Source organism: Stomoxys calcitrans, chromosome 1 (genome assembly GCF_963082655.1).
Source record: "Stomoxys calcitrans chromosome 1, idStoCalc2.1, whole genome shotgun sequence".
NCBI classification, from domain to species: Eukaryota; Metazoa; Arthropoda; class Insecta; order Diptera; family Muscidae; genus Stomoxys; species Stomoxys calcitrans.
In genome coordinates, this window is record NC_081552.1 from 188,600,920 (window position 1) to 188,628,393 (window position 27,474).

The 27,474-nt window shown below is 39.5% G+C and overlaps 1 protein-coding gene across 7 annotated transcripts in view; it reads left to right on the forward strand.

Annotated features, from left to right (window-relative positions):
• Positions 1 to 27,213, forward strand: part of LOC106090822 (transcription initiation factor TFIID subunit 4) — a 38,831-nt gene extending 11,618 nt beyond the window's left edge. For 5 of the 7 annotated variants that reach the window (XM_013257144.2, XM_013257148.2, XM_013257142.2 and 2 more), the window contains 9 exons: positions 9,204 to 9,365; positions 9,740 to 9,910; positions 17,986 to 18,618; positions 21,411 to 21,524; positions 21,597 to 21,845; positions 21,918 to 22,895; positions 22,988 to 23,161; positions 26,008 to 26,133; positions 26,212 to 27,210. In XM_013257144.2, the coding sequence (XP_013112598.2) occupies positions 9,204 to 9,365; positions 9,740 to 9,910; positions 17,986 to 18,618; positions 21,411 to 21,524; positions 21,597 to 21,845; positions 21,918 to 22,895; positions 22,988 to 23,161; positions 26,008 to 26,133; positions 26,212 to 26,370 (2,766 nt within the window). In that variant the 3' untranslated portion in view covers positions 26,371 to 27,210. Of the gene's footprint in view, positions 1 to 9,203; positions 9,366 to 9,739; positions 10,130 to 17,985; positions 18,619 to 21,410; positions 21,525 to 21,596; positions 21,846 to 21,917; positions 22,896 to 22,987; positions 23,162 to 26,007; positions 26,134 to 26,211 lie in introns of all 7 variants that reach the window. The other 2 variants (XM_013257146.2, XM_059364159.1) reach the window with 2 other exon arrangements.
• The last annotated feature ends 261 nt before the right edge of the window (positions 27,214 to 27,474 follow it).

Consider the following 27,474-nt stretch of genomic DNA (forward strand, 5'->3'; position numbering starts at 1 on the left):
CTAACCTATGCGCTCCGGTGGCCTACAGGTAAATACAAATTTTGCCCATGAACATTCCACTTAGGAACAGGGGCTCGGTGCTATTTCCCTTAATTCTCTTCGATTCTATGGCCTGATAAGGTTCAAGTATGGTATTATGCCCGATCAAAATCTTTGGAACCTTTCTCTCGCTAAAGCCGAAGCGTTGCCATAGGAAGTCAACAAATTTCTCGTCGTCCGTTCCTTGACCCAGTACAAAGTTTTGCTTGCCACGCTTATCCTTCGTTTGGGCGTCTTTAGTTCTACGTGTCCCGTGTAGACGCATCGTCGTTAAAACTCTGGTCCCAAGTTTCTCCAGGTTCTAATTTTCTCTTACATCCTTGTGGCTCGACAGCCAAACAATGTGTATCGCACCATATAAAGCGTAAACGCTAATCGCCCAGAAGGGTCCTGGATGTGAGTTGTGTAGAAGAATGTGAGAAACGATGGCATAAAAATTCTGACAACCAAATATCCCAAAATACTTGGTGTTACATTTGGCAGTCTTTAAAGATTCTTCGCCCATGTAAATCTAGCATTTGGGGTGCTGACAAAAAATCTACAGGATATATAAACAATATCGTCCGAGCTTTGATTGCAGAGACTATCGTAATCATCATCTTGTGGATAGCCATCTTTCGTCCAGAGACGCCCGTTTGGATCTAATTGGCCACAGGTTCAGCGCTAAAAGATAGAAGTTCTAGATCAATAGCGTATCCGGCGGTTCTGAATAGCATTCACGAGGATGTGGTAGCGGATGCGGTGAAGAGCTACCAAGTGAATGACGTTCTTGTGGCCCAACCAGCACCTATAGGCACATGAAGAGGTACATCTTCCTCGGCATGGCATACAATAATAGTTCTTACTCATCTATGTGCCAGTCGATGCAGCCACCTCAATTCCAGAGACGCCAGATAAAAGAGAGGTTCTCTAGATTAATTAGCTTAACAGGCGGTTCTAAATAGCATTCACCTGGATGTGGTAGCGGAAGCGGTGAACATCTACGAAATAAATGTCGCTCTTGTAAACCAGCCATCATCTATAGGCATTTAAAGAGGTATATCTTCCTCGGCATACTATAATATGCCCGGCACGGGATAACTAAGTGCATCACACAGGCTGGAACTTTAAGCTCCAATCTGTGTGAGGTTCTTCGTTATCACAAGAATCTTAGCTGGGAGCTACCGGGTGCCTTTTGCGGATAGTGGTATGCTCCATACGGAGTAGCTGCAACTGCAGTCGCGGACAATCAGCGGTATCGAGTGGAAAGCCGCAGTGGGAGGCCGAAAGGCAGCGGTTCTTACTTAAATTCTGAGTGCCTATTATGCTCGATATGACAAGGCGAGTTTATGGCGCCTTTAAATAACCAATGGCCATCATATTCCCGCGGCGATCGGTCCTGTAAACCGGAACAAACTTGCTCGCTTGTAAGAGCTTGAAGAGAATCGCACCCCCCACATGCAAATGTGGCTACAACAACAACAACACAATAGTTCTTACTCATCTACGTGCCAGTCGTTGCGATCGCCTTAATTCCTTCTTGGCTAGAATTGATGGCAACTTGCAGGCGTCCTCCTGCGTGTAACGTACGAACGCACCTGCTCATCTTCCCAACCAATTCTACTGGTACTCATTTGCCTCTTTCCAATCCTAGTGGATATTAATCAGAACCCAGCAATCGTTCTGGATATTAGGCACAACCTTTCCAATACTAGCGACACTTGCGAGGTATCACAACATCTAAAAAAAATTCTTCCCAAAGGGAAGGCAGCAGGCCGTTTGGATTCGACTATAAAAGGGAGCTTGAATCGAGTTGAATATAAAAGGGAGCTTGAATCGGGTTCCACTTTGTTATTGTGAGAAGTTTGCCCCTATCTCTTAATGGAATGTTAATGGAGAAGTTTGCATTTGCAATCGCATTTAGGTTGAGGACACAACATACCAGCCGGTTATGCGTACTGGATTGACCCGATGAAGTCAATTGGTACAATCGTACTGGATTGACAACAACAACAACAACCGGTAACCATCCTCTCTGGCACCGGCTCGTGCACAAATACTGAGTGCCTATGATGCTCAATATGACAAGGCGAGTTATTGGTGCCTTTAAATAACCATTGGCCACCTTCTTCCCGCGGCGATCGATCCTTTGAACCGGAACGAGCTTGCTCACTTACAGGAGCTTGACGAGGATTGCCACCTCTACATAAAAATGTGGCTACAATAACAACATCCTATCTGTTATTCCCCTAATAGCCGGTCAACTATCCTTCAGCATATTCACAATTGCATGTCTCTTGTTGGCTCTGTAACAGTTTAATAGTCTAATCGTTCGGATCTCCTACTGAAAGATTTTGTTACGAGCACTCAAGCGATAGGATTGCTCGGTGTCTGGATCTAAAAGGGAGACACACATATTCGTTTTCTTCTGGGTTCTGGGGTTTCTATTCTTGTATGTATGGTATAAATGTTAGGCACTCGGGCTTCAACTGTTATCTAAGATATCCGGTCTGAACCCTCTGCTGTTCCTCTCCGTGGTGAGCTCGTTTATCCGAAAATGGTGCGACATATTCCTACCTTTAATGTATTACCATAGTCGTAAATCTCATAGCCATGATTTCTGCCTATTTTTTAATCGGTATTTCTATTGTTTTCGTCTGGGGTTCCTCCCATCTATTCTAGTATGTTTCGCCCTCGGTCTTCAACTGTTGTCTAAGATATCCGGTCTGAAACCTCATCTGTTCCTCTCTGTGGTGAGCTCGATTATCCGAAAATGGTGCGACATACTCCTATTCTTTAATTCATTCCCATCGTCGTAAATCTATTTTTAATCGGTATTTCTATTGTTTAAAATCGTCTCTAACAACCTAGCCGATGTGGTTCCTAAGCACCATTTCAGCAGAGACAACATGTCTGTTAGAGTTACGCGGCCCACCATCATACCGATGCTGATGCCAGAATCAACCCGACTACACTTTCGTAGAGCTAATGAACCATTTTGAAATGTAGTACCCGTTTTGCGCCAATGACTCTTTTTTTGTAGTGGCCGACATCTATGAACCATTTGCGAACACTCCTAAATGTAGTACTTCCAATTTAATTTTCTGTCCTGTATAGCTCCAATGTATTTAATTTTTGGGGTCGATTGTGGTTAGCAACTCAAGAACAGTTGGCAACACAAGGAGACACAACCACGAAATAAAATCGTTTGCTGGTATATCGATTTAATTATCTAATCGATTCTAAGCAAATTCCTCTATTAATTATAACTCATTATTAAAGATGTGAGTAGTGTTCTGGGTTTTGACCTTTTTATTCAGAAGAATGGCAATTCGACCCAATTCAAATAAAAGTCTTTAAAATGTAAGCCATAAAACCTCCAAAGAGAAATGGTGCATAAATATATAACACTGCATATACATTATCTACAATAATTAACGCTTGAACAACTAGATCTCAAATATTTTCTATTCTTGGTTGTCAGTAAATCTATAAAATCTAAATTTTCAAAACACGCCTAAATTTCAAGTAAAACTTAACACAGGTAGTGCAAACCGTAGTGCGAAGCCGGTTCTTTGTTATATGAATTCGGTTTCAAAGCAGGATTTGAATTGCTGACTTCAAAATAGGGGCGACAAAACAGAAATAACTTTGCTTTTCATTGAAAAAGGTTCAAGCAATTCAAACCCTGTTTCAAACAACTTCTGGGTATGAACACTACATTATTTTATATGAAATTTAATGTGCCTAGTAAACAGCTACATGAATTGCCTCTTTTTTACCACATATGTATATCCAATATATATATATAAATAATTTTGTTTTCTTTTGTAGTTCCTTTTTTGATTTTCTCTATAAGAAATTTCATGGCCATAGTAACGAAGGGTTGTAAACGATGTGTTTAGAGAACACCGCTGGACTTGTTGCTTGCTTAACATTTGTTTGCGCATTAGTTTTTAAGTTGAAGAAATATAAATTAGAATTTAGTTTTAAGCATGTATTATAAGTTTTAACTTGGTAACATACCTCCAGTGCAATGCTTTATTTAATAGACACCTGTGATTTTATAAGTGAAGTTCTTTTGTTTTCTGCAAATATTGATGGTGGTAATATAACTTCGAGTGTAGCTAGACTATTCCTGAATTTATTTTGTTTATTTAGACTTCATAGCCGATTTTATATTGACCATAACGTTTGTTATATTTGTAGTCAATATCGTGAATAACTTTTTTGATTTTGTTATATTTGGTACTATGAATTTGCCGGCATCAATAAAAAACAGAAATCTAAACCAATACAAACAAAACATTTCTTCCAATAGCCCAGTTTCTGACTGATCTTGATATATCCATCATTTAATATAATCACCCTTTTTGCAGTCATCCTCACCATTTTAATAGGAACACCCCATTCCCATAGCATTACTAGTCAATTTAATCGCCCTTATTTCAAGTGCTTTACTATGTCGAATAGGACATATCCCCCAACGAAGGATGTGGCATTTTTATTTTGACATTTCGTTAGCAACATATAAAGTAATGGCTGGCTCGGTGCCCTTCGCTATACCCTAAATTCACTTCATTTAAAAAAGGAATATTTTAGTTGGATCGACACTTTCAGGACTATGCGTCCTTCCCGGATCCATTTTATTTTATTTGATGAGCGTATTTTTTATCCACTTACAAATATCTTCTTATATATCAAATTCAATTTGTGTTTGTTTGTTTGTTGGGTTTTAATTTGTTGAGGGGGCGGACCCTCCCCCATACCCCAAAGGTACTACCCAAAAATAAAAGTGGACCGATCGGGAAAATATGGAATTCAAATGAAAGGTATTCAAGAGGAGAATACGAATTTCATAATAAAAGTTGGGTCCAGTTACCTGGGGGGCCGCCCCAGCCCCAAAAGCCCTTAAAATAGGTTTATTTGACGATCATGACAATATGGGACTCAAATGAAGGGTATTTGAGAGTAGAAAACTAATTTGATATTCATATTTAAGTCGAAATGTCTGAGGTGCCATCCCTCCCCTTAAAAGCAGTTCTCATTACACTAATTTTTAAAAACACCAGGAACCGAGCAGTAGCAAATTTCTCACACAAGGCGGAGTGCGCCACCCTAAAAAGATATGTGAGAGTTAAAGAAGGCTCAGCGGAGCGGGCCCGGTTCGGCTAGTAGCTTATAAAGGACCATATTGGATGCAACATTTTATGAACACATTTCTTTATTCTTCCCCACGTTTGAAAGTTAAATCTGTATGGATGTTAGATTTCTACTATACACCAAAAGACTTTCATTTGAACCTCACTTTGTCCCTAACGAGTAAGTTTTTTTTTGGGGTTTGTTTTGGGAGTGGTGGGACCCCCATACCCCAGGTCCCATATGTTATCCGGCTAGTACTCTTCTTCCAAAGACGTTTCTTTTGAGCCTTATATTTTTCCGATCGAACCACATATCCGTCTGGGTGGATGGAAGCGTCTCCCAGAAACTTGTCCCCATCTTTGTTTTTGGATCGTACTCCAGCAAAGATCTTTCAATTGAGAGCCATATTATCGTGACACGAGTTAGATGTCAGTTTGAAGGTTTTTGACATGGGGAAGTTTCCACGTTATTTATACGCTTCAAATTTGATCCTGTTTTGATCCTTATATTGTTCCTATTAAACCAAACCACTTGTTTTTTTGGAGAAGGAGGTGGCCCCCAGAAACTTTTCCCCATCTTTGGGTTATTAGATTGTACTCTACCAAAGACCTTTCATTTGACACCCATATTATCATGACACGTGTCAGGTGCCAGTTTGAAGGTTTTCGGCGTGGCAAAGTTCCCCCGTGATTTGAATCGTAGAAAGGCCTCTGGGGTGTGTTCCCTAAAAACTGGAAAACTACGTGCACATATATGAGAAAATTTGTTTATTTTATTGCTTCTCAAAGGATTGTAGCTCCTTATATAATGGATTTGACTTCTTGTAGTCAAATCCAGCATCGATTTATATGGAAGCTATATCAAGTTATTGATCGATTTACGCCATACTTGGCTTGAGGTAATATCACAAATCGTCGTGCAAAATTTCAGCTAAGTTGGATAACAAATGCGCCATTTAGGGGCTCAAGATATGTGATCAGGAAATTAATTTATATGGGAATTATGTCAGGTTATTGAACGATTGGAACCATACTTGGTGTATCTCTCGTTTTGACTTCTTAAAGTCAAATCCGGCATCGATTTAAATGGGAGCTATATCATGTTATTGATCGGTTCAGGCCATACTTGAGGTAATATCAGAAATCGTCGTATAAATAAATGAATAAGAATTTCGCCATCTAAAGGCTCAAGAAGTGTGATCGGGAGATTAGTTTATATGGGAACTGTGTCAGTTTATAATCCGATTTGAACCATACTTTGTGTGAATGTTGGCGCTCATAGGAGAAGTCAGTCATTTTAGTCAATTCGAATAATAATTGCGCCCTGTCGGAGCTCAAGAAATCCACACGGATCGAGAGGCATATCTAAATATTTACCGAATTTTCCTATTAACGACAAATTAGTGCAGTTGAAACATGAAAACATGAAACATTAAAGCTTACAAAATAACTTTTCAAACAGTATATATAAAGGTTGCATTTTAAGAGCTATAGGAAAGTTTTTCAAAAATTGTTGAAGATTATTTCATGCAAATGTTGACCGTGACTGCGCCTCAAATGGTCCATCCGTTAAGTCAAATTTTGTCATACTCTTTTCAACATTTCGGCCGGTACCTCACGAATAAGTGCATCAATGTTGTCTCGTCAAGTGAAGCGCGTTTGTCTGCATAGAAATGAGCTTTAATATAGCCCCACAAAAAAGTTCTAAAGGCTTTAAATCGCACGATCTAGGCGGCCAATGGTTACGTAAACTACATACCAAAGACGACATACTCCAACACACAAAATTGTTGTCTACAACAACAATTTAGCAAATTTCTGTAATTTTTTCTTATATTTCATTATAATACACTTTAAACTTTGTTTCGGCATCCAAATGTTTATTTTCCATAATTTGGTTAAAAAAACCAAACAATTAAACACCACACTAACGACAACTTTAACAGATGATTTCTAAATACAGAGTTGCCACCTCGGTTCAATATGGACTAGTTCAAAAATGGATTTTTTGCGCCTGAAACTGGTCATTGGGTCCATCGTGCTTTTGTGTCGAATGTTTCGATATAGCTGCCATATAGACTGATCACTCCATTTATTAGAATGTCAATCTGAGTTTTATTCGAACTTTTGAACATTGAGTTATATTTTAGTTCTTGATACCCATGGCGAGCAGAAAACAGAAAGTTCTATTATAAATCCTTATATCTATTTCGCATTTTCTTAGCATTCGACTGGACCCACTAATTGTCTTGTTTTTTGAGTTTGAGGATACAGTTACCCTAGGGCGAAGTAAAATTGCAAATTTTGCCCATGAATGTTTCACTAAGGAACATGGGCAAACTTCGCACATATCAATGATAAGGGGCATCCTTTTTATAACCGAGTCCGAACGGCGTGCCGCAGTGCGACACCTCTTTGGAGAGAAGTTTTTCATGGCATAGTGCCTCACAAATGTGGCCAGAATTAGGAGGGGAAAACCCTCCTAATCCAGGCGTTCAGCGTCATAGACGGACATGCTAACCTCTGTGCTACAATGGCGAAGTAAATACCTTTTTCCATAAACTGGGCCATACTTTGACTTTGCTCAGGAATATTTTCGAGATATAGTTAAGCGTGTTTGTTACCTAGGAAAAATTTTGATTTGATGTACAATAGTTCGTTGATGATGTGTGCCAGTACTTTATTCACAAGGTGCCTTGTTCGACTTTAAGGCGGAAACCAGCGACTGAAGATCGTTGTATGGAGGCTATGCCAATCGTAGTCCCGTATATTCCCTGTGAATAATTTCTATCGCCGGAGAACCCAAGGTTTCTGCTCTATAGAATCCGAATTGCCAAGTTACATTCAACACAACAAAGAAAAAAGGCCTGGCGGCTATACCAAAACTTGGTCCGAAATTGAAAAATTTTGTTGGCAGGAAATTCCTGGTACAGTATGACAAAAAGTGAAAATTTGTTCAGAAAGGCTAAAACATTCGAAATACCAAATATAGAGCGGTACGCTTGTACGAAGACTTTGCCAATCGTATTTCACAGCACATACCCTCAACTTTTTCGGTGGAGGCTACATGTAACGAATTACGGGTCAAAAAGTGTTTGCCTGAGAAACACTTGCGGTTTTAACCTATCAAGAAAAGCCCCACGCACAACATATTCGTGTTCCATCGCGATGTTATTCATTAAATCAACTTTCAGAAAGATGTCCTCATCTCAGATCGCATAACACTTTGGTGGTTTTCATCGGTTGCGGTAAGATATAGAATGACAGACGTGCTTCTCGCGATTGAGCGAAAGCTAATGTATATTGGGTTGCCCAAAAAGTAATTGCGGATTTTTTAAAAGAAAGTAAATGCATTTTTAATAAGACTTAGAATGAACTTTAATCAAATATACTTTTTTACACTTTTTTCTAAAGCAAGCTAAAAGTAACAGCTGATAACGGACAGAAGAAAGAATGCAAATACAGAGTCACAAGCTGTGAAAAAATTTGCCAACGCCGACTATATGAAAAATCCGCAATTACTTTTTGGACAACCCAATATAATGTGAACAGTGTATTGACACCACATTCTCCTTGGTGTTTGCCTAGAAAAGCAATTTCAGTTCTCTCGGAGCAGAGAATTACCCTGTTTTGGTAAAGTAGTGGAATTGCTGTTTTGGATTGAAATGATTATCCATCTACTCTACAAAACTTCACAAAATTCTACACCAGTTATGTCAACCGTTTTAATTTCATACTTCTGGCTAGTTTTGCATTTCCATTTTCTTTAAGATGAGGCGAATATTCACTAAAAGTATTGTGTCAAGTGTGATTTTTTTAAATTTTCATCATTTTTACGGCAAGGTGGAATTTTTGAACAGCATATGAAATGATTAAAAAGCCTATTGCATGCTGCTGTAGTAGAATTGTGTCTATCCCAAAGTAGCATTAGCAAAGTATCATAATTATTTACAATTACAATTACTTACATCAAAAATTTTTATATTAAGAATTTAATTTAAAGCTCATTGTGATAACCATTTTATTATTATTTCCCAAAAATAGGGTGGTCAACCTATAATTAATTCCATGCTACCAGCTGGTGTAGTAGTCGGTATGCGTCCTCCTGCTTCTCAACAACAACCAAAGAATGTCCAAGGGAATACAATGGGAAGAGTGGTCATTGGAGGACCCCATATGGTGGGGACGCGTCCACAAAGTCCAGCGGTAAGTAGAGAAAATGTTTTCTAAGAGTGCTCTGAGCAAATGTGTGCTAATCCAAAATGCGTATTTAAATTTCTACAATGCATCGTAATAACTTTCATATAAGAATAAAAAAAAAAAATACAAAATTTTCCCAGAATTCATAATTAGCCAATACCCTAAACCACTACTAAATACGGAATGAATGGTAAATTGTTTTCATTTGAATTTCAAACTTGAATTATTTCCCAATTCTATTAATGGCATTTCTTGAGATTAATCTACATACATGCATACATATAAATATATCCTGAAAATCATATATATATCCTAAAAAAATGCCCTCCTTTGATTTCTTCTACTTTTTTCTATTTTTTTTTTGTGAATTTTTTCCGTAGATAACATTAAGTACACTAACCCCGGGGCAAACGCCTGCACTCATTTTGAAAACTGAGAATGGATTTCAATTGTTGCGCGTAGGGACTGCTACATCGGGCCCGGTGACACAAACAATTGGCACTAATTCCACAAACCCAACACAAATACGCTTGCAAACTGTTCCAGCTGCTGTAAGTAGATTCACAGGTCCACCTTTAGCACTACGTAAAACGATTGTAAGATCATCCACCTCCACCTCCACTACCACAACAACCACCCATCACCATCACCACCACCAAAACCAACAGCAACAACAACAGCAATCGCAACCGCAACAACAACAACAAGTAAAAAAACAACATCAGCAACAGGCATCGGCTACGTTGAAACAGATTAAACAAAATGTAATTGTCCTTTCACCCGACTATAATTCCGTTTCTCTCTTTGTCTCTCTATCTATATAAGTCTCTCTCACTCTCTCTCTCTCGTAATGTATTCAATTCCCTTGGAATGAATACGAGTTATTGAGATCTACATATGTATTTCGTTGTTTACTATGAATGAATTTTGTTTGTTTTAAACAAAAATGTTATGGCATTGTTTTCCTAGTTTTCCTTCATTTGTGCATTTCTTATGTTGCTCTCAGAGAAAGACTTGCGCCTTAAATGAATGCATTTTCATGCGAATTGCCAATGTTTCCAATGAATTCATTAAAAAAAAAATGATTTCTCTCATTAAATTATTTTGTTTAAACTTGATTTGGAATGTTTAACGAATTACAGAGGAGAACAATTTGATATTTGTTTTTTTATTTGTTGGGCTTTACGATGGTTTAAATATCCAAATTGGCGCTGAAGTAATTGGTGTTTTTGGTTTTTCGTTTGCTTTTTTTTAGATAGCTTGAAATAATAGTCTTTTGTAGCAAAGTTCGGCATTGGCCGATTCATATATGTAAACATTCCACCATAGATTGCATTTATCAAGTTTTTTGGTTAGTCGGTTAAGAGTTGTCATTTCTACGTTCTCAATAAGGGAACTGTATCAGCTACCATAATATAAATTCATTATGCAAATTCCAGCTAAATCGTATAAGATTTGCTCCTTCTAGGGACTAAGGAAGTCGGATCGGTTTATATGGAAGCTACATCAGGTTTTTCCATTAGGTAACAGCGGTGAAACTTCTCCCGTATCAAGGAGACATGTCTGATTCAAGTTTAAGCAAAATTATGAGAGACCTCCTTTTCATAGGGGAGTTCTAACGACGTGCAGCAAGGCGACACTTCTTTGGGGACAAGCTTTTTTTTTCCAGGGTGTCGCCCTAGTAGCCCAGTTGGTAATGTGCATGGATTAACAGAGCGGGGATCATGGATTCAATTCCCACCAGAAGACTGGTTTGTAGTTATTATGGTTTCATAATGAACTAAAATAGTCTAAGTGAGTCTGTTTAGAAAATAGACTGCCACCCTAACCGTACCTAATCTTAATATCAATGGGCCCGGTAGCCCTGTTGGCATGGATTTGATTCCCACCAGAGGACTGGTTTGTCATCACTCTGGTTTCTGTTTAGAAAATAGTCTGTAACCATAACCGTACCTAATCTAAATATCAATGGCTTAATGTAAAAACAGCCTAACTCGATTTTTTGGTACTTTACATGAAAAGGAAAAACTTGACTTAGACCTTTTTTGAAATTGTTATAAATGTGTTATTTGCAATTGTATCCACCAGAAATTTGGAGGCAAGGTCTTCCAAGATAAACAAAAAACGCAATTTAAAAAAAATCGAGTTAGGCCCTTTTTATTTTAAGCCAAAGATTTATCAGCCAGTGCTCATTTGTAAAACGAAAAAGAGAATGGATGGGAATCAAAGCACAAGGCAAAAACGAAGGCAAACAGGAGAACAGAAAAAATCCACCCGATTGAGAAAATCCAGGCCCTAAAGAAATGTTCACCTATAATCTTATGTCTACTTCATGCAATTGCGTGGCAACTATACGGGAGGTGCTTGATCGTCTTCAAATCCTGCTCGTCATCACAGCCATTGCAACACTCCGCCTCTCACTGTTCCAGCTCGGCGTCAGAGATCTGACGTTGCGCTGTCTAGTAAAAGGTTATGCTTTCTTGGCCCCAGGATGAAAGTCCCCTCGGTCGCAGGGTGTTGACTATGCTACACTACCATAACCCTTGCACGGTCTTCGACATTTTCCTCGGTGCGCTGTCTCTAGCTCCAGAGATTATCACTAATATGGCACCCAGTACGCTCTCAGTCTTCCTGCGAAGACACAGTTGTTCAGAGCCTGATGCTATACTAGATAAACATCAGTGATCCGGTACGAGATAACTATGAGCACCACACGGGCTGGGACTTTGAGCTCCGATCTGTGTAGTGTTCAACGTTATCACGAGAAGCTTAGCTGGAAGCTACCGGGCGCTTTCACAGTTTGCGGGTTGGGAGCCACCGTGGTGCATAGGTTAGCATGCCCCCATATCGTGCCCAAACACCCGGGTTTTTCAGCGGTGGTTTTCTCCTCATCAAATGCTGGCAACATTTGTGAGTATTTCAGCCATGTACAAATTCTCAACCAAGAGGTTGTTGTTGTAGCAGTGTATTGTACACTGAGGCGGCAACCCTTGCCGATGAAAATTTCCATCGGGTCAATCCGGTACGCACAACCGGCTGCCATGGACAGCTGAATAGTGACACCAAGAGGTGTCACTATTCAGTGACACGACGTTCGGACTCGGCATAAAAAAGGAGGTCCCCTTATCATTGAGTTTAAATTTGAATCGGGCAGCACTCAGTTGATATTGTGAGAAGTTCGTTTCCTTCTAATTTGTTCCGAAATGGGATGTTTGGGAAACACTAAATCAAAAAATCACAGATTGCGGATAACTGTAATTGCAGTCGCGGAAAAACAGCGGAATTGATAGTCTCAGAGAGAGGACGCAGCCGGTTGTAGGTACCGGATTGACCCGATTGAATCCTTCATCGGTAGGGGCTGCCGCCTCGGTGTATAACACACTACTACAACAACAACAATACACTGTTACAACGACCGAGTCCGAGAGACACCGGCTCTTGCTTAAATACTGAGTGCCTATGATGCTGGAAATGGCAAGGCGAGTGATTGGTGCTTTTAAATAACCAATGGCCATAACATTTTCGCGGCGATCAATCCAATGGACCGGAGCAAATTTGCTCACCTATAGCAGCTTGACGATGAACAACAGCTATCAGTGAGAATCGACCACACAACCGCCGTTAACATGCATTTTACCATCCAACTCCTTCCTATCTCATTGCGATAGGAGTAGAGCGCATTTATTGCTCTTCTGACCCTTTCTTTTCCATATCAATTTTTTGTCAAGAGATACGTTTAGGTACTTGGTCTTGGTGAAAGCGGCAACACAACCCCATCCAGAACAGGTCCGCCGAAAACGGCAAGCTTACGTTTCCCTTTTTAAAAGAACCAGTTCAGTCTTTTTTTGGACGTATGCCTATCTCACTGACCTTCCGCCATTCTGACAGCTTCCTCACCATGCCCCTGAACATGGTCTGTAATGGCAGAGATAAATTGGCCATTCACCATGATGACAACGTTATCCACGTAAACAACGACTTAACCATTTGACCTTCCCCCATTCTGACAGTTTCCTCACCATGCCCCTGAACATGGTCTGTAACGGTATAGATAAATAGGTCATAAAGCATGATGACAACGTTATCCGCGTAGACAACGACTTATGGTCAGGGGACATAAATCACCCACCTTTGCGGTGTTCCACTTGTCACAATTGTCCTAATTGAGCCTTCCGCTGGCGGTGCGTTGATAATTCTGGCTTTCGGCATCGTATCAACTCAGTTTATCAGGGATCCTCATGTCCACCAGAGAGGTATGCAATTACCTCCCAACTTTATGTTATTCAAAGCCCCTTCTCAGTCGAAGAAGGCCACCAAAATAAAGTTTCTTATCCTCGAAGTCAACCTACCCACCCTTAGTTCAAACAGGCTGACGCTTAATAAATAAAAAGTAAAAAAGAAGTCTGTCCAGGGGTTTTAAGACAAATGGAAAATTGCCCATGAATATTCTATTGAAAAACAGCAGGGATAATTCTCTCATATCAATGATTGCTGCACGATACAAGTTAAGAGAAGTTTACACGGCTGATTACCTAAGGTGAATACCTTACAAGTGTTGCCATCACTAGGATAGGATGATCACCGCTGAACATTTTTTTTGATGTTCTCGCCTTTAATATGAATGACGAGATATTAATTGGCCGTGGGAGTGGTTTAGTTTCCCGGCTTTGGAATAAAAGCCAAAGGCCTTTTGTTTATCTGTGTTACTCAGTTCTCAATTGTCTCATACAATGTTGTATTTTTAAACGAAATGTTCAGTTCTTGAAATACTCCATGATTGTTAGTGTGTCTTGAAATCAGAAATGAATGGTATTGCGCAGGCTTTGGATGAAAACCAATCAAAACGCAGCTGCTGAAAATTACCTCAAGGAGTCCTATTGGCACTTGATCATGCCCTTTGCAACATAGCAGGCAGTATGTGACATCAGGCCCCAAAGTAAACAAGCCTGGACAAAAAATCTTAAAGCCAAAAAACGCTACAAGCATTTTTTTGGAACAAGTCTGTGTACAACTGACAGAGGTTAAATGGACGTATTTGACATCGGTATCGACGGGTCTAATATATTAACAATATTATATTCGGAGGTCAATTTTAGTCCTTAGTGATACCCTAGATAAGGGGAAGAGAAATGAGCATTAGGGAGCGCACATTTATCTGCATAGATATGCCTCCCCGTACGGGCATAGATCTGCACCCACACATGTGTCGGCTCCGTGAGTGTGCCTGCGCTCTCTGTGGGAATCATTCTGTATTGTCGATATATTTGAGAAAGCTTCCTGTATCAAAGAAGAATTGCTTTCACAGGCAGACTTTTTAAGTTTTGGAAGGCACCTGAAGAAATCGTTACGGTCGTATCATCCTCATCAAGAAAGCGGCTTTCACAGTAATCATTATACGGGCCTCTATAATAGATATGCCTCACCGTAGGAGCATAGATCTGCACCCACACAAGTGTCGACTCCGTGATTGTGCCTGTGCCCTCTGTATTAATCATTCTGTATTGTCGATATATTTGAGGAAGCTTCCTGCATCAAAGAAAAGTTGCTTTCACAGGCAGGTTTTTTGCCTTTGGCAGGCACCTGAAGAAATCATGTACTTGGTCGTATCATCCTCATCAAGAACGCGGCTTCCACAGTAATCTTTATGAGGTTCTCTATAAGGTCTATCACTCAGTGTCCTGCTGTGAGTACTTAAACTGTACTCAGAGATTTATCGATTGGAAGTAATTCGTTAGTCTCTTTTGGTTGAAGTCAGGCCTAAGATTCGAAATGTTTCGACACTTCTTTTTGAAGGGCCAATTTGGGGCGCGATTAAGCATTTGAGAAGTGATTCACTAGTCGAGACTGAGCATTTCCAAGCGCATTCGTCTATTTTCTCATTCCTGGAATATTGTTTCGTCCAGGTACCAATGTCAGCTTTATGTCATGTGCTTTGAACTTTTTCAATTATTCAATGTACTCTAAACTCATTGTTAGAGATGGGTTTCTAACGGATAAATTCCTAACGCTTGGGTATTTATTGGATAAATACCCAATTAAAACCTTTTTTGGGGTATTTATAATTTTGCAGATATCGTGGGTATAAAATATTTTCGAAACAATTTTTGATGATTGCGTACTCTTTGTATATAAACCTGACCTTCTGATCTCATAAAGTCGGATTTTAGTTTTATATAGCCGATCCATTTATTACCAGAATTCGATGAAATCTGTCACAGTGTGTTCTGGTAGATCCGTACCTATTCTTGTCAAATGTGGTACAGATCGGTTCATATTTGGATATAGCTGATATATATAGACCGATCTCCCGATATAGAATATCGAGCCCATAAAAGGAGCATTTTTTATCCAATTTTGATGAAATTTGAAACAGTGAGTTTTGATAGACCTTTAAACCTGTTTGTTGAATATCGTCCACATCGAAACACATTTGGATATAGGTGCCATAGAGACCGATCTCCCGATATAGAGTATTGAGCCCATAAAAGGAGCATTTTTCTTTCGGTTTGGATGAAATTTGAAACTGTGCAATTTGAAAGACCTCTACACTTGTTTGTTGAATATCGTCCAGGTCGGACCATATTTGGTTCTCCCAATACGGAGTATTGTATAGAATATTGTGTAGATTGGCTGGTCCACATTCCCTATATGGCCCAATCTGGACGATATTCAACAAAAGGGTTTAGAGGGGTGCTAAAATGCACTGTTTCATATTTCATCAAAATCGGATGAAAAATGCTCGTTTTATAAGCTCAATACTCTATTTTGGGAGATCGGTCTATATGGCAGCTTTATCCAAATATGGTCCGATCTGGGCAATATTCAACAAAAAGGTTTAGAGGGGTTCCGGAACTCGGTGTAGCAAATTTCATCGAAATAGGGTGAAAAATGCTCTTTTATTGGCTCATTATACAATATCGGAAGATCGGTATATGTGGCAGCTATATTCAAATATGGTCCGATCTGTGCCACATTTGACAGGAATGGGTACGGGTCTAGCAGAACACACTGCCAAATTTCATCGAATTCGGATAATAAATGGATCTTCTTTTATGGCCACAATACCCTATATCGAGAGATGGGGTGGTCAGTCTAAGGGAAGCTATATCCAAATATAGCCCGATCAGAACCGCACTTCACAGAAATGAACTAAACTACCAGAACTCACTGCGCCAAATTTCATCGAAATCGGATGAAAAATTGCCAATTTATTGCCTCAAGACTTTCAAGTCTGGCGATCGGTCTATATAGCGGCTATATATAACTAAAATCCGATTTTATGAGATCAAAAGATCAGGTTTATATACAAATAATACGAAATCATCAAAAATTGTTTGGAAAATGTTTTTATACCCATGATATCTGCAACATGATATATACCCAGCTTTTGGGTATAAATGGGTAAATGCCCGGGTATCTACCCAATTTACCGGGTAAATACCTTTTGGCTATTTACCCATAGCCCATCTCTACTCTTTGTCTATGAATTCAATATGTGGAGTGTTGCCATGCTACCCGCATTATTCATGAGTTTCAAGAATGGAATATTTCTCTCCAGAATTTTGATTGTGGTCATGGTTACGGCCACTGCCAGAAAGTTCGTGGATATTTTCAAAAGCCTCAAGGACATTGTGATATAATAAAAGAAAGACCTCCAAATCAGGGACCAAATTAACGCATAAGTGATCCAGAGCGAGTTCGTACCGCATACAATTTCATCTCGTATTTAATGGATGTTATACCAGTTTTATACAGATTTTATTGTCAACTTTTGTATAAATTCCCGTTAGTTCCATAAAGAAATACATAATTCATTTCCGCGGTAATTCGGCCCCAGTTCACTACTTCATCTTGGTGTCGTTCGTGAAGATGGAGGTATAATTTCATTGTAACACAGTGCCCACCATCTAAGTTATGCTGTTGGAAAGTTTTGCAAATGGAATGACCAACTTATGTACAATATAGCCCATCCTATGGTAGTGGGCACGCTAAAAAGTAGCGTGCCACTGCCTTGACTTTATTTTTTTAGACGATTTCGATAGTTCTTTCCGACAAATACTCTTAAAGTTTAGCTTTATGCCTTTTTATGTGATTTATTTCCATTTTGAAAAAACAAAAGCGGTTTTTGAATTTTTATTACTTTTACATTTTGTTTTAACTGTTTCACTTAGATGGTTGTTTTTAATTTTATTCTTTTAGAAATTTACTTTTTTTGTTCTTAAAAAAAGTTGTTGTTTTGCAGCGTAAAATTGACTATAGTTTACCAATTTCATTTAAATTACACATAATTTCTATTTCTGTTTTGCATTACGCCAATGTATATTTGCTGTGCTGTAGTATTGCTTTTGGGTTGCTTTTAAAGAAAAACATTTTAATTTTGTATTAATTAATGATGCTTGTATAAAAAATATCAAAAAAATGAGAATGTAAGCCAAGCAATGCAATTTTTATTTTGTAATCATATGTATATATATATAGAGCATATTCCGTCTGTATGTACATATGTTTGTAGTAGTACCTTTTTGCGTATAAGAAGGATTCATATTCATCGTAAATCGTTTGAAGCAACAAAGCCGCTCTGCTTAGCAGTTTGTGATTACATTAAAATGTTCTATTTTTTGTGCAGTCGATATCAAATACCTCAACCGCCAACAATATTGTGGTCAATTCGGTGGCAAACTCCAATTCGCAGCCCACTCATGTGTATACGTCGCAGGCGAACATATCGTCGCTGCAAAGTCATCAGCAGCAAACAACGACGAATGTTGTTACATCTATGCAACATCAGCAACAACACCACCAACAACAATCACAACAGCAACAGCAATTCCATACGCAGACTCAACATCTACAAAGTCAACCTCAAATAACTCAAATACAGACAATACCAGCGCATCAGACAACATCAGGCCACCTCCAGCAACAGCATTCGCAGAATCAGCAACATGGTAACACCAACTCGACCATGAACAATGTCGTCAATAGTACGAATAGTGTAAGCAGCGGAGCGACATCTGTGACAACAACCACCACAACGCCCCAAAGTGCAGCGGCTCAGGGTAATACCAAAGAAAAATGTCGAAAATTTTTAGCCAACCTAATTGATCTGTCGACGCGAGAGCCCAAGCCGGTGGAGAAAAATGTTCGGAATCTAATACAGGAGCTGGTAAATGCAAATGTGGAACCGGAAGAGTTTTGTGATCGCCTTGAGAGACTGCTGAATGCCAGCCCTCAGCCATGTCTGATAGGATTTCTAAAGGTAAGTTAGATCAAATCTTTTCTATGGTATTCAGGTTTCCCGTAGATATCGTCCTGTAACTAATGTTCTCAGGCGCGCTGAAAATTGAAGCATTATTGCGATAATTGTGATAAGTGTTTATACCCTAAACCACTACTGTGGTACAGGGTATTATAACTTAGTGAATTTGTTTGTAACACCCAAAAGGAAGAGAGATAGACCCATTGATAAGTATATCGATCGACTCAGAATCACTTTCTGATTCGATTTAGCTATGTCCGTCTGTCTGTCCACGTTAATTTGTGGACAAAGAATGGGTCGCAGTTTTCATCCGATCGTCTTAAAATTTGGTACAGGCTTGATTTTCGGCCTAGAGATGAAGCCTATTGAAATTGGAAAAAATCGGTTCAGATTTAGATATAGTTCGTCCGTTTTGCAGTAATATTGCAATAAAATGGTCTTTTGTAAACCGATTCTCTCAAAATTTGTCAAAAAAAAAAATTTTTCTTTTGACTCTCGACATTACTGGTGAATTTCATGGAAATCGGCCTAGAGCCACTGCAAGCATTTATTGACCAATCTTCCCAAAACTTCGTACAACGCTTTGCTCGACGACTGTCACAGTATGTGAGAAGTTTGCTCGAAATCAGTTCAGATTTAGATGTAGCTCCCATATATATGTTCGTTCGATTTACAGTAATATTGCAATAAAATGGTCTTTTGTAAACCGATTCTTTAAAAATTTGGCAGGAAGGATTTTTTTCTGACTCTCGACATTACTGGTGAATTTCATGGAAATCAGTTCAGATTTATATATAGCTCTCATATATATATATATATATCGCCCGATTTTATCTTCTGGAGTCACAGCAAGCGCATTTATTGATCCATCTTGCAAAAATTTTGTAAAACGCTTTCCTCGACGTCTGCCACAGTATCTGAGAAGTTTGCTCGAAATCGTTTCAGATTTAGGCATAGCTCCCATATATATCCTCGTCCGATTTTGAGAAATATTGCAAGAAAGTGCTCAGTTTTAAATGGATTCTTTCGAAATTTTGCAGGAAGGATTTTCGTACGACTCGCGATATTACTGGTGAATTTCATAGAAATTGGACCCAGATTTAGATATATATTATATATGTATATCGAAAGATTTTCACCCCAAGAGCTAGTGCAAGCACATTGTTTGACTAATCTTGCCAAAATTTTGCACAACGCTTTCCTCGACGACTACCACATTATCTGAAAAGTTTGCTCGAAATCGGTTCAGATTTAGATATAGCTCCCATATGTATGTTCGTGTCAGATTTTGAGCAATTTGCAATAATGTTGTCATTTGTCAACCGTAGTTATTACAGTTTGAACATATTTGCTCGCCGAGGTTCATAAAAATTGGTTCAGAATTGGATATAGCTCCCACATTGTACTAGTGTACATTGTAGGTGTAGGGTATTATACAGTCGGCACCGCCCGACTTTTGTCCTTCCTTACTGTTTTACTATTTAAGAAGGCTCTCGGTGGCATTTCAGAAAAATTAGAATACTAAATTGAGCTTTGTCTGGAATACGACTCTGCCAATCAAACTGTTACAATATCGGAAAAGGGTAGTTTGAGTTGACTTGAAGCGCACGCTTCTAGTAATTTCGATTTCTAGCAACTTCTATCGTGTTGATCATGAAAAGTAAGAAAGTACAAAAGTATACAGAAAGTATGTGCACGCCAGTGTATTTCAAGAAAAAATTGCTCAGCAAGTAGACTTCTCAATGATAATACTAAATTTCTCATGAACATTCCATTAAGGAACAGGGCATACTTCTCTCATATTAATGATTGCACTCCGATTAAAGTTTTAAGCTCTATGATAGGTGGCCGTCATAGGCGGACATGCTAACCTATGCTCGGGTGCCAGATATTTTTGAGACAGAGCCCCAAAATTTCATAAAAATTTCCCCAAATATCCCCAATGGCGTTGTTTTTCCTCTAAGAAAATCGCCCTAAAGAAAACAAGTAAAAGCATGCTAAGTTCGGCCGGGCCGAATCTTGGGAACCCACCACAATGGATTCTGCTAAAATATTGGAGCTATATCTAGTTATAGACCGAATTGGACTGTACTTTGCGCAGTTGATGAGAGTCATAGCAGAATACTATATGCTAATTTCGGCCAAATCGGATAAAAACCCCGCCTTGTAAGGGCTCAAAAAGTCAAAACGGGAGATCGGTTTATATGGGAGCTATATCATATTCTTGACCGATTCGAACCGTACCATATCGGACAAAAATTGCGTTTTCCAGGGGCTCAGAAAGTCAAATCTGGAGATAGGTTTATATGGGAGCTATATCAGGTTCTGGAACGATTTGGACCGTATGCGCAAAATTTCAGCCAAATCGGATGAAAATTTAGGCTTCCAGGGGCTCAAGAAGTCAAATCGGGAGATCGGTTTATATGGGAGCGGGGTACCGATACGCTCAATCCCATGGCAGCCGGTTGTACGTACCGGATTGACCCGATGGAATCCTACATCGGCAAGGGCTGCCGCCTCGGTGTACAATGCACTGCAACTGCTACAACAACAACACAGGAGCTGGTATGTCTAAGAACTCTATAAAAACTTCTGCTCTAGGCCTTCATTCATATAAGACCCGTCAGCATAAATGCTATTCCTATGAAGTCAAAAAATCTCTCGGTTTTTTAAGGACTTGAAGCATTTTTATCTATTTTATTTTTATTATTTTTATTTATTTTTATTTATTTTATCCAGAAACTATTTTCTGAAAGGCATTACTATGATTTATTATTTGATCCTTCCTATAGAAAAGTCTACCATTGCTGCGGCAGGCGCTGTTTACTAAAGAATTGGTTATAGAAGGCATTAAACCACCTCCGCAACATGTTGTGGGCGGCATTACTATACAACAACAATTGCCGGTAAGTTTGAGATAATCATTATTTAACAAAATCCTGTGATAATTTAATTTTTCACCCCTTTGTTACTTGAAGAAAATCCAAGCACAGATCCGTCCCATTAGTCAAAATCAAACAACCACCATTGGACAGACACAAGTGCGTATGATATCACCTGCCTCAGCTCCTAGACCTATAGGTCATACGACCATAACGAAGCAGCCTGCCGGTGGTATACGTATACAGGGACCCGCAAATGGACCGCGTTTAATAAATACTCAAATACGAGGACCCATGTCACAGCAAACCACCACAGCGCAGTTACAAACACAATCCACACATGCGGTAAGTTTAAATTTAGATATGAATTTAGGGTTTGCCAAGTAACTTTCCTCTCTTTTCGTTCGATGCCATTAGAATATCGTTCAAATACGGGCTCCCACAGCAACGCAAATGAATCGTCCCGCCACAGTTCAAATACGTGCACCGAAAGCGAAAAACACAACGACTGCCACAGCAAGTCCTGGTATAACGCATGTTAAAGTGGGACAAACTCAAATCAAAGCGATATCATCGTCTTCTCCTGCCATTTCATCACAACCACCATCATTGGCTGCCATCTCCAACAATGTTCCAACGGGGTCGAACCTATCATCTTCAGCGTCGATCCTCTCCACCATTAACTCTGTAGCTAGCAATTCGATATGCAGTGTGTCTGGCCTACCGATACCCTCACTACCCACCGTGCAATTACCACCAGCCGTGTTGGCTCAACAGCAATTACAGTTGAACTCAACGCACTCTCTGATAAGCACAAATGCGTCGTCGTCCTTGGATCACATAAAGACCGAAATCAAAACGGAGAATATGAAGAGCAGTGGAGGTATCACCACCATTATAGCGGCGCCGTCAACACCCACTCAAGCTAACAAAGCTCCTGCCAAAACATCCAATGCCTCCGCCAGCAAGGCAGCGGCGAAAAAGAAAAGAGACCTAGCTGATAAGGAACGCGATGAATCGAAGCTAAACAATACAACTTCGGCGGCATCCAGTGCTGCCTCATTTTTCCAACAACCTTCCATATCAATGTCATCATATGGAGATGATGACATCAACGATGTTGCCGCCATGGGTGGTGTAAATTTGGCCGAAGAGACGCAACGTATATTGGGCTGCACCGAGAACATCGGCACACAGATACGTTCGTGTAAAGATGAAGTGTTCCTCCATTTACCCGCGCTACAGGCACGCATACGTGCCATGGTAATGGAACGAGGCCTCGAAGAACCATCACAAGATGTAGCTGTGCTAATATCTCATGCATGTCAAGAGCGACTGAAAAATATTGTTGAAAAACTTGCAGTGATAGCGGAACATCGAATTGATGTTATTAAGGTACATACGGGGTACAGCTGGGGGGGAACACCCATTTGAGAAGTTTTTTTTTACTTCATTTGCTTTGTTTGTCCCATTCAATTTCATTTTAGTTGGATCCCCGCTATGAAGTAACAAAAGATGTACGGGGCCAAATAAAATTTTTAGAAGAATTAGATAAGGCTGAACAAAAACGTCATGAAGAGCTGGAACGTGAAATGTTGTTGCGTGCGGCAAAATCACGTTCGAAAATAGAAGACCCCGAACAAGCAAAAATGAAGGCGAGGGTAAGTATACAACGGAAAACTTAATTTAAAAAAAATTTCAGTGAAAGAGATGAAGGCTTAAGGTGAAAACCATTTTTTTTTTTGGGTGAGAAACCTACTATATTTTGTATGTGTGTATATACATATTTGGCCTAATTGGATATGACTATGACGAAAATCAAATTCGTACTTTCCAAATTCGTTCTTCATAAAACATAATCATGATGCCATCGGTGATGGCCTATTCCCAGAGCCTGGCCAATCCCTGAAGTCTAGCCTATCCTTAGAGTCTGGCTTATGCTTTGAGTCTAGCTTATCTACATAGTTGACGCCTACGTGGAATAGTAGCACGGTAAATCAAATAAAATCGATATCCACAAAAACAAATGGTGCATAATAGGTCACACTCGATGACATCACGGGATAGCTATGTGCACCGGACATGGGATACCTGTGTGCACCACACAAACTGGAACTTTGAGGTCCGATCTGTCACGAGAAGCTTAGCTGCGAGCTACCGGGCGCGTCCAAAGGTTGCGGATAGTGGAATGCTCCATACGGAGTAGCTGCAACAGCAGTCGCGGACAATCAGTCGGTTGGCAACGGCTCTTGCACAAACACTGAGTGTATTATGTTCGATATGACTAGGCGAGTTATTGACGCCTTTAAATAACCAATGGCTACTGTGTTCCCGCAGCGATCGGTCCTTTGAATCGTAATGAGCTTGCTCATCTACAGGAGCTTGACGAGGATCGCCACCTCCACATGAGCATGTGGCTACAACAACAACAACCGACCACCCGACTTCATAACCTCTGAGCGCCGGACGTTTATCAATCAGAAGATGGCGGATTGGGCCGGGTTCGAAGAGTACACCAATATAATCGGAATTTGTGGCTGGAACACTTAAAGCAATGTAACTTAGGTACCGGTTTAGTCAAGCTGGGGTCTACTATTAAGTCACTCTCGAACCCCGGTAAATGGGATGACAGGATCTCAGCCACTTTTGGCGATAAAACTGTGACTGATCCGAAGAGATGCACCAGGTTGTTCAACCGTCAATTTATTGTGCATCGCATTCGTCGTATCTCCGTGTTCTCCGAGCCGATTGACGGCCATCAAATTTACCGTGGGCGAAGTTACGAGTGCCATCCGTGGCGCCAAATCATCCAAGGCGTTGGGCCCCGACGGATAGACTGATGCTGAAGAATCTGGATCTACCTGCAGTTGAGTACCTTACTACTGTCCTCAATCTGCTTTGGAACACTCTTATGAACAGTTCCCGATGTCTGGAAGATGGGCAGAGTGATCCCGCTACTGAAGTCTGGAAAAGACCCGAGTTTGGGGGAGTCGTACAGACCGATCTCCCTTCTCTCACCAATACCCAAGACGCTTGAGACACTACTACTCCCGAGCCTCGTTGGAGCATTTCCATTCGCCGGGCTTCGGCGTGGATTTGGAAGACTGCATAGCACAACAACTGCTTTGCATGCCATCACCGTACACATTTAACTTGGCTTCAATCAGAAGGCATTCGATCGAAGGCATTCGACACGGTCAGCAATGTTGAAGCACTGTAGAGTGAAGCCGGTAGTTTCCCAAGGCTGGGCAATACCTTTCCTCCATTCCACCCCCAGATGGCATTAAGATCGTATCATATGCTGACGATTGTACGATCATGCAATCAGGCCCCCGACCCATTGATGACATCTGCGATAGGTTGAACGTCTAGCTCAACGAATTTGCCTCATATTTCGCTGCAAGAGATCTGAAGATATCTACCATCAAATCTTCAGCCACATTGTTCACTACAAATACGCGTGAGGTGAATATTGAAAGTGATGGTCGATGGAGAAATGATCCTGGCCATCAAGTGTCACAAAATACTTGGCGTCACATTTGACGTCTCTTACCCACAGCTCTTCTCCCCACATGCCACAGCAATTTGCGATAAAATCAAAAGTGTGGTCTCGTCAGATCAGTGATACGCAGTGGAATAATATTCAGATCTGTCAGAATGCCGCCCTTCGAACTGCGACGGTCTGTCTCCTCAGTTCTCATGTGGACCACCTCCATCAGGAGACAAAGATTCTACCCGTGCGAATACGTAACTACATGCTGTCTAAGCAATACCTTTTGGGCTGTTATCTCAGAGACCATCCATATCATCATTGGATGTGTATAGGTATCCACCGCCCAGAAGCCTTAAGGTAGATCTACATGATCTAGAGCGTGATGTTCAGTGCTACAAGAGAGAACCTCTAGATCAAGCGTGTCCAGATAACATTTATGCAGACACGGTAGCAGATGCGGTGAATAGCTACCGGGTGAATGAGGTCCTTGGAGAACGACCGTCTCCCGTTGCACCTGAAGAAATTGACCTCCATCGGCAAACCAGAGTAGTTCTAGCTCAATTACGATCTGGCAGATGCTGCCGCCTCAACTCCTACAGAGCAAGGATTGATGTCGACGTTGTTGTAGCAGTTTATTGTGTTCTATCTTTCGTAACAAGCTTCCTCACCTACAGGAGTTTGACGAGGATCGCCAACTCTACGTGAAAATGTGGCAACAACAATAGCAAGGACCCATGGCCATGAATGTCTTTATCTAAGCAACAGCTCCAAAATATTTAAAGAACACTCTATTTTCAAAAAGTAATTTTCGGTCAGCTATTATACTCTATGTGTGGGTTTGATAATAATCATACGTATTTGTTGGAGGGGGTATCCAAATTTAATGAATTTCTGTTTATTTCTTAGAAATTGAAGATCAGCAATGTCCAAATTATTTTTTTTTCTTAGAAATTTTAACGACTTATTTCTTTATCAGCTATTATATAATTTTTTTCTATGCCATTTTCTTTAAAGGCTAAGGAAATGCAACGTGCTGAAATGGAGGAACTTAGACAAAGAGACGCCAACATGACTGCCTTACAAGCTATTGGCCCTAGGAAAAAACTAAAACTAGACGGTGATGGTACGGGGTCAGGTTTGGTAAGTTTTGCTCCAACTTTGAAATCAAGATCAGCCTAAGGGCGATGGTGTGAATTAATGGCTATGCCTCTATTTTAGGGTTCTGGTACAGGGAACGTTTTAGGCCCGTCGGGAACAGCACCGGCTCCATTAAGGCCACGTATCAAGCGTGTCAATTTACGTGACATGCTTTTCTTTATGGAACAAGAACGTGAGACGTGTCGAAGCCAAATGTTGTATAAGGCATATCTTAAGTGATGCATTATTTTTAGGATACACTGTATAAAGAAGCAAATAATGTTCTACTACTACCACTACTACTGTTATTTATATTTTAAACGTATAACACAACAATAATACAATCTTCAGTTCTTGTCATACCTTATATACATACACATAAAATAATTTTCTACTATTTTCTGCTTTAAAGATCAGCGCCTGATTTTGTTAAATTTGTTTTATTTTTTCATCAAAACAAAAAAAAACCAAACGTTTGTTTTTCCATCTTATAAAGCTGCACATTTTCTCCGTTTTTTTTTTCTTAAATTATGAACAAATATCAATCAATCATTGCTTCCATTTGCAACAACAAACAGTAACAAGAATACTATGTATATGTAAAGTTTTTGTTTGTTTCATTAAATATATTTTTTTTTGTTTTATATATCGAAACAACTGCAACAATATAAGCAAACAAAATTTTAATTTTGTAAAAGCAATATTTTTTTTAATTATTGGATTTTTTTTTTATTTTTTCTTTTAGTTTCACTAGCCCTTTCTATTTCATTTCCCCCCTCCATAATAGGACTTTCTTTTGAAAAGTCTTTTTAATAAATTTTAGATTTTAGTTTCTCGTCTCCCCTATCCTTCCTTAGTAGTATCATAGGCAGTAGCGTTGACACACCTTCATTTTTTTTCGATATTGTTATTAATAAAACCTTAAATAAAACACACACACACACAAACAAACAAACAAACAAACAAATGATTTCAAACTAAACAAAATAGTAATTATATTAATAATAATAATAATAAACAAAATAATAATTGAAAAATATTAAATTCTTGTAAAATATGGCCTTATAATGTTAGATTTGTAAAATTTATAAATATTTGTAAATTAAAAACAGCGATTTTTATAACTTTTCATTTAGTTTCATTATTTCTCATAATTTTAAAATTAAATGTAAACTTCATTTAAAAAAAAGAAAACAAAAAGAGTTGTGGTTTCAAACCTAAAAATTCTTATACATATATAATTGTTGGGGAAAAAATATTGAGAAAAAAAAGAGAAAAATATATTATACAACACCAAATGTAAACTGTATTTGTCCAACACTAATGATTTCAGGGATATTTGGG